This window comes from Pinus tabuliformis, chromosome 1_2 (assembly GCF_031772625.1).
Source record: "Pinus tabuliformis cultivar Carrire ecotype Pingquan chromosome 1_2, CPIR1, whole genome shotgun sequence".
Lineage (NCBI taxonomy): Eukaryota > Viridiplantae > Streptophyta > Pinopsida > Pinales > Pinaceae > Pinus > Pinus tabuliformis.
The window spans coordinates 1,279,075,178-1,279,088,132 of NC_142298.1; the positions used below are offsets into that span (position 1 = coordinate 1,279,075,178).

At 33.8% G+C, this 12,955-nt stretch overlaps 1 protein-coding gene across 1 annotated transcript; it reads left to right on the plus strand.

Moving 5' to 3' along the window:
- The first annotated feature begins 2,734 nt into the window (after window positions 1–2,734).
- On the plus strand, window positions 2,735–3,361 carry LOC149210898 (uncharacterized). The gene has a single exon (XM_089399133.1). It carries the CDS (start codon window positions 2,735–2,737, stop codon window positions 3,359–3,361), a length of 627 nt encoding a protein of 208 aa, XP_089255259.1.
- Window positions 3,362–12,955: the final 9,594 nt, after the last annotated feature.

The window sequence follows — 12,955 nt, forward strand, 5'->3', positions numbered from 1 at the left end:
TCATTTACTTATAGGCATTCTCATGCAACCGGGCATTGAGTCCTTTATTTCCCTTGTATACCTACCTCTCTCGCAGGTTTTTCTGGTCTGGATTCAAGTGGGTATCTGCCTTGCCCACAACTCAACAATCCTTTTTATATTTCTTAGCCATGTACACAGTTTAGATTTCGTCTGGGGAATATATGGTGGACTTGTAGGGGTTGTTTTTGCCTTTGCTGTTGTGATGGAGTTTAGCATCTCCTAACTATAAGCTGATTGTTTTGGCCTCTCTGGTATTTTTCTCCCATTGATGGGTAGTAGCACTCGGCTTTGGATGCATTGTGTTTTCTGGCTAATTTTTCCGAGTACCTTCTCAGTTTATCGTATTTCAGGGCAGTAGGTGGCCTTTTCTTATCACAATCAATACGAAACATGCCATATCTCGGATCTGCCTTTTATATTCTGTGGGTTATCTCAGTTTTCTACCTTTCCTGATCTGGATTTATTATTGTCTAACATTCCCCTTATTACCATTCTCGGGAGTTGGTTTTTACCAGCTTTCCCATTAGGGGGATTATTCCCTTTCTGAGCCTATTTCTTGAGGTTAGTGTAATCTGTCAGGTTGTACTAGGATGAGTCATCTGCTTTAATTTTCTCAGCACACAGTCCTAACTACTGTACCTACCATTTGTCTTTTATATTCACTTCACACACTTGGCTACCTGACGTGGTTGTCTGACTTAGGGGGTGTATTTATTGTGGGGTCTTTGTTCTGGGTGGTATGGAGGCATACATAAAAGCCACTATGGAGGCTGAGTCACACAAGTATAACGGTCATGGTGGTGGTCACTGCAGTGGCATGCAATCACTTGATGGTTGGCGCACCATTTTAGGCGATGTGTCTGTGCCAGGTGGTGATCATGCATCCTTGGATCTGCGGGGTGGCGATCATGCATGACATGAATGATGATCTGGTCACCGGGTTCACTCTATCAGAACTACGTCTCTACCACCTGCACTGGTTTTTGAGTTTGAGAAGTTGAGTGACCATATTACCAGCCTGCAAAAACGAGCTCTTGTGGGGCGTTGGCATTTTTTTGATAAAAGTGACCCTGATATGAGAACTTGGATTGAGCAGAAGTGGAAGACCATGTTGGGCTATAGCCGACAATTTTGAGGCTGCTATGGGGCTGGTATAGCTTCTATTTCCTGCACCAGGAAGACCTATAGAATATTAAGTCTATCCCATGGATGGACGGGCGCAACTTCCTCAAATTACATTCCTCATTTATTGGGTTCAATACCATCAATAACACCTGTAGAATAAATTAATTTGGGTGAAGTTGCCAAGATTTCCCATCAAGCTTTGGACAAAGCAAGATTTGGAGGATATTGGTAACGCAATCAGGAAATTCAAATATGTTGATCCTCAGTTCTTGGGGGCCCCTGCAGAAGAATATCGAGGGGCTTTCCTGGATCATATAGGATTGCACTGGAGGGAGAGAAACCTCACTCAGAGGTTGGATTACTAGGGTGTTCCCTTCTGTTTTTATTTATGCCATCATACGGATCATATTGTGGCAAATTTCCCCCGGTGCAGGGGTGGCTAGAATTATGGATGGTACTATATGGGGGCTTCAAACAAGTTTCAACAAGATGCTTCATATTATCGGGTTCAAGATACTCATCATCAGTGAGGTACATATCATGGAACTCATACTCTACACTATTCTGTTCATGGGTCTTCGTGTGATGGTATTTCCCTATCAACATTTTGTCATCACTGTTTTCATCCGAGAAATCGAATCCACCTGCAATTTTTTGCCCGGCTCTGCCCATACGTCCGACATCCCTGGTTTATTCTTCTCCTGGTCATGTCACCCCCAAGTCATATCCAGCACACGCTGTACCATCCACTTCATTTGTTAACTATATCCCATCTCCCCCGCGTGTTCCTAAATCACAGGGCCCCAGACTTAGTAGTAGCCCTCCTAATACGCCACGGACCTCACCTAACAACTCTGTGGGTAGTGATTTGGAATCATTACTTAACAGGAAAACCCTTAATCTTTGGTCTCTTACTATCCATAATCCTCTCAGCATTACTTCTCCCCATATTAGCCCCACCTCGACGAGGAACATTACTGTCCAACGTAAAGGCAACCATGGAAGCCACCATTTTAGGGGTCATTCAAAATAGATTTCTTCACATTCCCATTACTGATATCCCATCAACTCGGGCCCTTGGAGCACGAATGCCCACACAGGATGCGCCATGACTGCTATACTATCACTTAACATCCAAGGTTTGGGAACCCCCTCAAAGTTCCTGGCTCTCAAGCAATTATTTCTCTCTGTACATCCGTGTGTTATTTTATTACAAGAAACCATGCATTCAGTTTCTAATGTTGTTGTATATTTCTGGAAAATGTTTCCGCATTGGTACATTACTGCTACGGCTGCAGCTGAACAATCTGGTGGACTTGTGGTTTTATGGGATCCACTCTGGGTTTGGGCTACTGCTTTTTCTTGCTCTGCTGGAATCTTGATAGAGGCATACTTCTGTGGGCAACTAGACTACATTCATATTCTGAACCTATATGGCCCATATAGGAACAGGATGGTATTCTGGCAGGCACTGTTCGATTATGGTATTATGAACCTAGCTTCTCTGATTGTCACGGGGGATTTTAACTATACTGTTGGACTGGATGAAGTATGGGGGTAGACTAGAAAAGTGGATTCAATTGCGGGTATGATCCGTGAGGCAATTATTGAACATAACTTCATTGATATTTTCCCATCAATGGTTGTCCCGACCTGGGATAACGGTAGAAAGGGGGAGGCATATATTGCGAAAAGGATGGACCGCTTCATACTACATGAGACTTTGATGGATCGTCTAGGTAATGTATATTCGGATGTCATAAGTAATTTTCTCTCTGATCATCGACCTATTGTTCTACATTGGAGGGTGGGGATTCATAGGTATGGTATGCCATTTAAATTCAATCGTACTTGGCTTGATGATCAGGAGTTTAATGATTTTGTTCACATGATATGGGCCCAGTCCCTCACATCAGGGCTTTCCCCTATGGAACACATTTTGGCTAAGCTAGATGTACTCAGACGGAACGTAAAAATATGGCAAAGGCAAAAAGCCCTGGCTCAGCAGAAGGATCTTAAGGATATTCAATGTGAATTGGATTCCTTACTACCTCGGATGTCCTCGCATTCACTTCATGAGGACATTAGGTCTCGTATATATGCATTGGAAATAAAAAAAAAGGATATTCTTTTTGCTATTGAAGCCTCTTGGCGTTTGAAGAGTCGGGCAATTTGGATAAAGGAAGGAGACAGTAATACTAAATTTTTTCATTGATATGCGAACCATCGGCGCAATATTAACTCTATTTGGGAAATATATGATGTGGAGGGCAAGTGCTTTCAGATGCAGGAAGACATTAGTGGTGCTGCTATTGCACATTTTCAAAAGGCATATGAATGTAAAGGAGCGGCTGATGGGGGTGATTTTTTATGGGCTGTAGAACTTTATCCAACTATGTTTGAAGCCGAGGATAATGAATTTTTTTTTAAAGAGGTCACTAAAGAAGAAATTCTGGAGGTATTAAAATCCTTTAAATGGGATAAAAGTTCGGGCCCGGATGGGTGGTCGGTCGAGATCTTTATCCACTTCTTTGAAATATTTAAAAACGATCTCTTGAAGATGGTGGAGGAGTCAAGAATTAGGGGTGATATTCACTCGTGCATAAATTCAACCTACATCACTCTTATTCCTAAAAAATCTCCATCTTTGACATTTAGTGATTTCAGATCCATATCGCTCTATAATCTTATCTATAATATCATCTCCAAAATCATAGCTGTCCGATTGAGGAGCACTTTGTCGAAGTTTATAACTCCAGAACAATTTGGGTTTTTACCGGATAGGCAAATACATGATGATGTTTCCATTGCACAGGAGTGTATGCATTCTATTCACACTAAGCACATAAATGTCGGTATCATGAAAGTGGATTTGCAAAAAGCGTATGACTGCGTTGATTGGGGTTACTTGAGAATGGTCCTGTTCAAAATTGGTTTGCAACCTAGATGTGTAAATTGGGTCATGGCTTGTGTCTTGAATATAAACTATGCAGTTATTATAAATGGACTTCCTACTCATTTTTTCCGGGTTGGACGAGGATTGCGTCAGGGTTGCTCTTTATCTCCCCTATTGTTCATATTAGCTATGGATGGACTGAGTTTACAGATCAAAAAAGTAGTGGAGGAAGAACACATTCAGGCTCTGGTAATGGGTATAAATATCAAAATCTCCCATAGTTTTTTTGTAGATGATGTGCTTGTTATGGCAATGTTAAATCACTTTACTTGGCTGCATCTTTTCCATATATTTAACAAATTTGCTATTGCAACTGGATTGAGTATGAATCTGCACAAATCTATTGTATATCATGATTCTAGCGATATGGAGGTCATTGAATATATCAAGAATCTATTTGGCATTGAAGTGAAACAAATGTTTCCTGGTATACAATATCTTGGATACTGCATAAAACCAAATTGCTACAAAAACTCTTATTGGCAATGGTTGGTTGATTGATTTTTCAAACGGGTCATTGGATGGGAATTTTGTTGTCTGTCTCTGGGGGGCCGTGTGATTCTCACACAGGCAGTACTTTCTCAACTTGGGGTCTTCTAGGCGCACTTATATCAGATCCCAAAGGCAATTATAAAAAGCATTAATCGTATAATTGCCAAGTTTATATGGACCGGGAGGAATGATCACCACAAAATCCATTTAACTAAAATGGCGCATATTGCTCATCCAAGAAATAAGGGGGGATGGGGTATTATGAACTTAAATACTTTTGGATTCTCACTGCGGGTGAAATCACTCTAGCGTGCCATTTTTGGCTCTGGTATATGGAGTAAGGTGATAAAAAATAAGTACATGAAAAATCAGGAATTTCTATTTTGGTTCCGTAAACACAGTATTGGTTTAGAGCATGGATCAGCCATCTGGAACAATATGAAAAAGGTGTCTTATTTCTTTATTCAGCAACTGGTGTGGAGTATGGGATCGGGACATTCCATAATAATTGGGGTGGATAAGATACTGGGTGCTGGTAGGGACTGCTGTTTTTCTGATAATTTACTGACTTTTCTATATGAACATGGTATTTTTTTATGGAACCAATTGATCAGCACATGGAGAGATAGATATCCCATATGGAAAACTTCAAATGAACTAGGGATGGCTGAAAATCTGGCTACAGAATGGAATCATGTTTGTGTTGCCTATAAAGTTCTGGGAATATGCAGGGAGGATCATTGTGATAAAATGGTATGGGCGAGGAAAATGAAGGATGGCAACATAAGTGTGGCTGATGTATATACTATACTATGTGGTGGTGACGACAACAATATGGAGGACCTGACCCTTACTTCCCTCTCGAGTAACCATATTCCTATTAAAATCATTTTCTTTGCATGGTTAGTATACCATAACAAGAATCTTACATGGGAAAATTTACAAAAGCGTCAATGGCACGGGCCCAATATATGTGCAATTTGTAAAAAGGTGGTGGAGGATAATGAACATATGTTCCTCAAATGTCAAAAGGTGATCCAGGTATGGAGTAAATTAGCTAATCATTTTGGTTTCCCATATCTACAATATCAGAACATTGTAGATTGTATGGGGTGGTGGTGCAAACAGAAACTTGCCTGGCATGCCATTCCACTTTTTCTTTTCTGGTCTATTTGGAAATGGAGAAATAAGTATATTTTTTAGAATAGGACAGAGGATTTTGGTATGATTCATGAAAAAATTATCTCTATATATGCTCTATATCCTATACATGAATGTATTCCAAAAGAAATAAAAAAAAGGAGCAACTGTCCTTACATGGAATTCCCGTCTGCTTATTTCGATGGCGCGACGCAAAATAATATATGTGGTTGCAGATTTTGGATAGTTATAGCAATGGATATACAATACAAGGCACATTGGAATGTTGGCCTGGGAACAAACAACAAGGCTGAGGCTATGGATTTTTGGGGTATGTTGTGGCTTATAAAATTTCTCAATATCCCGAAGATTCATATTTATGGGGATTCAAAGATAATTTTGGATCATGTCAAAGGAAAGACTCAGATCAAACAACCAGAACTGCATGGCTGGTTAAGGAGAATACAAGGCCTCTGGACACAACTGGGGCAGCCCCCAATCTGTCATATTGGCAGAGAACATAACCAGACTGCAGATGAGCTCTCTAAAAAAGGACTTCATGGCAACATGGGAGAAGTGCAGATGGATATAATCATGGAAGATAAGAGGATTGGCACAGTGGAGTACACATTTCCTGGATAATATTTGCATATGGTTTATAATCCTTTTTGTATAACAGTTTTTGTTTTTTGTATGCTACAGGGATCGATATCAGATGGATGCATAAATTTTCATAAGAATACTTTATAATGGGCTCATATGGTTACATCACTAACTATTTGAGAAAGTTAGTTGATTTGAATATCTTTTTCATACTTGTTATTTCCCTACATGCAACAATTATCAGGGTTGTTCTCTACAATGATTGCAAATGACTGTATATGTTTTTTATTTGTGGAACTGGCTAACAATTAGTTAGCTTGTTTACATTTGCCTAGGCTTTAGACAAGAGCCATGCAATGGCATTAGAGACCATACAACATCTCAATTATCCCAATGGAGTGTTTTTATTTAATGATTATATTTGAATATATATATTTCTATCATATGTAATGATATCTAAAATAATTAAAAAAAATAATATAATTTATAAATAAAATATTTTAATGTTCATTTTCACATAAATAATTTTATATTAATTTTATTTTTTAACAAAAATAAAAATTTTATTTATGAAAATCAAAACACATTTTTATATCTTTGTGAGGCATGGTAGTTCATAATAAACTAGATGAGCAAATTTCGATATTTTTATAAACATCTTAAAGACCTTTACAAACCTAGAATTAAATACATAACATATATTGCTATGAATTAAAAATTAAAATAAAATTGAGAAATTTAAAATATAATTCCAATTATTAGAGTAATTCACATGAAAAAAATAAACTTCTTGCGGTGAGATTTTTTTAACCCAAACTTGATTTTTAACCCCATACACACATATATATATATATATATATAATTATATAATTTTGTGGTTTTTAATACATAAATTGATTTAATCTATTGAAATATGCAATCTCAACAAATTACATAGAATAGCAAAACTAAGTGAAATGTTTTAACCTAACAATTTACTGCTTTGAATTATTTTATAGAATATATATCCTTCTTTTCATATATATAAATAAATATAGATATAGTTTACTCAATACAACATTGTAATATTTTAATGTAAAATACATTATCCATATTAAATTGTTCTTTTGTCAAATATATTATTATTTAACTCATATTGAAATATTTTGTTTATTTCTAATATTAAATTTTCCAAATTATTATTAATATTTTTTAAAATTACAATTAAGTTTATATTAAAAATTAAATAAAATATTTTTTTATAAATTTAGATATTTTATTATAATAAACAATAAAATTATATATATATCCAAATGGTATATTAAATCAACCAATGAAATATTTTAAAAAATAATAACAATTTTACTGTTTTTTCAAAGATTTTGTGTTGTTTTGTTTTTTTTTTTAATTATTTATATATATGTCATTTTATACGGACATTAAAATATTACATTTATTGGTAAAAGTGAGAGATTTCTTTTACTATATCTCTTTCCGATTGATGAACATAATGATAGTGAAATTATTGACTTTTTATAATGTTTTTAAGTAAAACTAACCAAAAATGTATATTCATTTCTTTACTTATAAATGGCATTGTTTTTATTTATTTAGAGTATATTTTATATTTGTTTTAAAAGAGATACATGTGAACTCAAGCTTGAGCACTAAAGGAATTCCATATGTCCATCATACTAGGTTATAGAAATGTCTCTCTACACAAAGGCATAAAATTTAATACTAAAAGAAGTGGTGAAACTATACAAAAAGAATTAAACAAACTCTCAAGTGAATTTAATAATGAAATAATTGCAAGATAGAGAATCAAACAACAACTCACAAAGGAAATTAATAATTAGATAATTGCAAGTAGAGAATTTAGTATCAAGAGTGACAATATTTAAGGGTTTTTTTTTTTTTTATTTACATTTTAAATCTTTTAATGACAATTTTAAACTTGAAAATAAATTGTTTTTCTCCTTTTTTTCACTTAGCCTCATACCTTACCACTTAAGGTGGCATTTAAGAGGGTGGTGGCATGGCTCTCCCCCCACATGCATAATGCATGTGAATGTTTAAGCACATAGGAAGATTGTTGTTAGTATATGTGTTCAAGATTCTGTCAATAGGAAATGGAGGTAGGGGTCAAGCAATATAAAGTCCTATTTTTCTCTAATGCACACATATTTGTAGAAGAAATTTAAAATTTAAATGAGTAGATTAATCTTAGACATAGTTAACACATTTAAAATGATAAGAATAATTATATGTTCAACAAGTTTTGTGTGATAGTGCACACCTTAAATCATCATAAATTCATCTTAACTGGAGATCTATCAAGCACCAACAAAGATAAAATCTTTGAGGGTGTAAATCTTTCCTCAAGTTTTAAACTAAAAAAAGAGGTTTGCACCTCAACAAATTTGATCCCTCTCGGCGCTTGATAGATCTAGGCTAAGATGGATCTAGGATGGTTTTAGTTATGTGTGGTCCATCTTTTCATATGGACCATATCAAAAGCGCAGTTAGAATTTTAGACCATTCAAATATTCAACTCCCCGTATAGTAGTAAACATCATACCTTGTCTCTCTTGTGGTTTCACCTCAAGTTATCATTACAATGTTGATTAAGGTTCAATGTAAAACCACATGTGGCATTCTCCTAGAAATGTTATATTCTAAAGGATTTTGGAAGGCTAGTTTTTCACACTATGAGTCTTGTTGGCATGGGAATTACCTGAGCTTCAGGTGCACAACTAGTCCTTTACGTGTTGGAGGGTTGGCTAAGCATTGGACTCCTTCTTCAATTGGTTAGTGAGGGTCTCAAAATTTTGCCTTATTTTGTTTCATGGGTTACATTGTGTGTCCCTTATAGTGCTACTCTTCATATCTATAAACTTGTTTCTCCTTGCTTTCATAAATTTTTGTATCATTTTTTTCACAATTATAGGCTCAGTGGCTGCTAAATCCTATGGCCATGAAGGAAGGATTACATTTAATTTCCTAAGGTTTGGTGTCCTATCCTCTCTCATCCTCTTTGACACCATTTGATGGCCATGCTCTATTTGCACTCTTGTTTTCATTAGCCTCTTCTATAGGACTCCACTTTACCCTTTTGTATTCTCTTTTTTTTTTGGTTATTCTATTTCTATAGTTCATCCCTAGTTTCTCCAAGTATGAGTTCCCAACCCCTACAATACATGTGTACCTTTCGAGGTGGGTAGGGTGGTTCTGGCACTCATATTAGAACTCATGCCTAAGCAGAGGCTCATGGGGTTGCATAAAAATATCATGTAATTGTTCTACTAGAGATTCAAGCTAAGATTAGACATCTTTTGACAGTGTGCTGATGACTATCTTCTTTTTTAGAACTCTAGTATCATGGAAGAGTTTTTCCACTAGGTTTGTAAGGCTAGTCATATAAAGGAAATATGCAAAAAGTATATTAACTTGTTAACTCTTCACTGAAAATTCAAAACTGTCCCTGGTAGAGTACTAGAAGAGATGCATATTTTTGCCGCCTATAATGACATCATGCATGCTTAGAGACTTCAAAGTTCATATTTAAAAAGCTTGCATGCTTAATTAGGTCACCTTGAGAGAAACCTTCAATGCAAGCCTAAGCCTGTTGCTACTGAAGGTTTCAATGCTAAAGATCCTACATGGGCGACTTCATTGGATTCGTGAAATCTTACTATTTTCAAAGATACCTATTTGTTCAGTGCTTTGATTGATAGACTAGTTGTCTTTCACTTAATTTTGTATTGGTATATCTCTTTATTTTAAGATTGCTAATAAGTATGGTTTCCCTAGTATTTTATGAGGTAATATAAGCCTAAATTTTAAAACTATAGATATGGGTTTCTATCATTTTCCTGCTATCATTTTTCTGCAATTCCATAAAAATAGATCTTTTTATTTAAAAATAATTAAATTTCCATAAAACAAACAAATTCTTATAGCAACAATAAATTAAGTTCCTAAATTTAAGGCCAACATGGGATCAAATTTCTTCACTTCAGCACACAACATAATTGTCGATGTCATGCAGCATAGACCTTGCATTTCCTTTCTCTAGTAGGCCTTGCTATTTGCAATGCACGTTAGACATGTCAACAATCTTGCTGTAGGTTGTATCATTGTCATCGTGTGGAGTGAAAACGGATGCAATTATCTTTACAAGTATTTTCCCTTGAGATAGCTAAAATCCCACCCTCACACAAAATTACTATAATGCTCTTACTCCTCGTATGCACAGAATAAGGAATTACGGACTTCTAATTTACGCTTATATATTTGTTATTGTGAAGGTTGTGTTTTGTTTGTGGCCGTATGACATTAAATAAAATCCGCAGGTTGTTCTTACTTGGATCTTTTGAAGATGAGATTTAAGATAAAATTAGATATAGTATTCATTTAAAATCACAAGAAGGTTATTGGTAAAGGTGGTTTTTCACCATAAGGGTTAGCAACGGGATGCAAATGGATCCATCATAAATTTAGCTTTAGCATTAATTTATAATCATAGGGGAAATAAAATAGGGTTGAGATTTCAATAGGGAGAATAAAAGAGGGTGGGAATTTCATTTTAATTACATTCAGCACTAACTTAAAATTATAGGGAGAATATAGCAGGGTTGGAACTTTAAAACATAGGTGAACACATGAATGGAGGATAAAATTACCTTTAACATCTATATAAAATTATAGGGAGAATAAAATAGGGTTGAGATTTAAAATCATAGGGAGAATATAGTAGGAATGAAATTTTAAAACATGGGAGAGGACATGGATTTAAGATAAATTACAATTAGCATTTATTTAAAATCATAGGGAGAATAAAATAGGGTTAGGATTTCAATAGGGAGAATAAAATAGGTTGAGAAGTTCACTTTAATTATCTTTAGCACTAACTTAAAATCATAGGGAGGATATAGTAGGGTTGGAATTTTAAAACATAAGTGAGCACATGGATGTAGGATAAAATTACCTTTACCATCTATTTAAAACCATAGGGAGAAAAAATATGGTTGCACTTTCAATAGGGAGAATAAAGTAAGATTGAAATTTGAAAATAAAAGTGAGCACATGGGGTAAGATAAAACTAGATTTAACATTTGTTTAAAATCATAGGAAGGATATAGTATGGTGTGAATTTCAAAACAACCTTGAGCACATAGATATAAGATAAAATTACATTTAAAATCTATTTAAAATTATAGGAAAGATAGAATAAGGCTGCAATTGTAAAATAAAGTTGGGCACATGATGTGGGATACAATTAAAATATCAAAGAGTATAAGATAAAATAGGGAGAATAAGAATAGGGTTGAACTTTCTAAATAACATAATTTAAAATTTTAATTGAATATTTTATTATTATTGAAATTTTAGTAAAAATAAAAATTTTGATATTTTTTTAATTATATTGAATAAATTTTAATAATTTTTTTAATTACATTGAATAGACAAATCATCTATACTAAAATATTTACCAATTAGATTTCATTTTAAAGAAGAATTTAAATTTTATTAAAATAATAACATATATCTAAACCTACTTCAACCAGTTCTATCAAATATAAAAAATATAAAAAAATTAAAATAATAGCATATATCTCAACCTACTTCAACCAATTCTATTAAATATAAAAGATAAAAATATGGTGTAAGGTTAAAAAATGTATTTATGATATAGAAATATGGTGCAAATTTTCCTTTTAATATTTAAGGTTAAAAGATGTATTTATGGTTTAGGATTTCTAACATTAGTGTTGTGACTTTTTAGATATTAAAAGATACAATGTAGTATTATTAGGGAAGATATTTTTTTATTAATATATAATTAATTAACTAAATATTTATAAAAACTTAAGTTTTAATTGAATTCAGTGAAATATTAACTTTATCTTGTAAAAAATGTTATTATTATTAGTATTTCATTTATATAAAAAAACAAAGAGATGAAAATATGGTGCAAATTTGTCCATTTGTATTTGAGGTTAACCAATGCACTTATGATTTAGGATTTCTGACATTAATGTTGTGCTTGTTTTAACTAAAGTATCTAAAAAATATTGTATACTATTGTTAACAATTTTTTCCTTTATAAAAAATAAAATGATAAATTTATTAATATCCTAATTAATTAACTAAATAAGTGTAAAAAACTTGATTTTTAATTAACTTGATTTTTAATTATATTTACAGAAATATACACTTTTATTGTGTAAAAAATGTCTTATTTTTCTTACGTTAAAAAATATATAACTTATCAATATGCTTGTGATCTGATGTTTCTTTCTCGAAGCTTAGTAACATTGGAACTTTTCATGGTTTATATATTTGTCTAGTATTATTAGTCCCTGCCCGGACTATAGCGTTCGATCGAACGTTTGACCGCCTATTAATCCATCCGTTGACCGTTTTTTTTATGTTTTCTTGTGTTTTAACCAAAGTTTAATCGTAGCAATTTTGTTCACTTAAATTTTATCCAAAGTTTTAACTCTGAAAGCGCATTGTACCTCTTATTGCAGCAGGCTTCACGTGGCCCGATGCAAGAAAATTGTGGCAATACTATTTTAACCAAAGTTCTGTCATTTTATATACCATGTCATTTTATATACCATTTCCAATTTA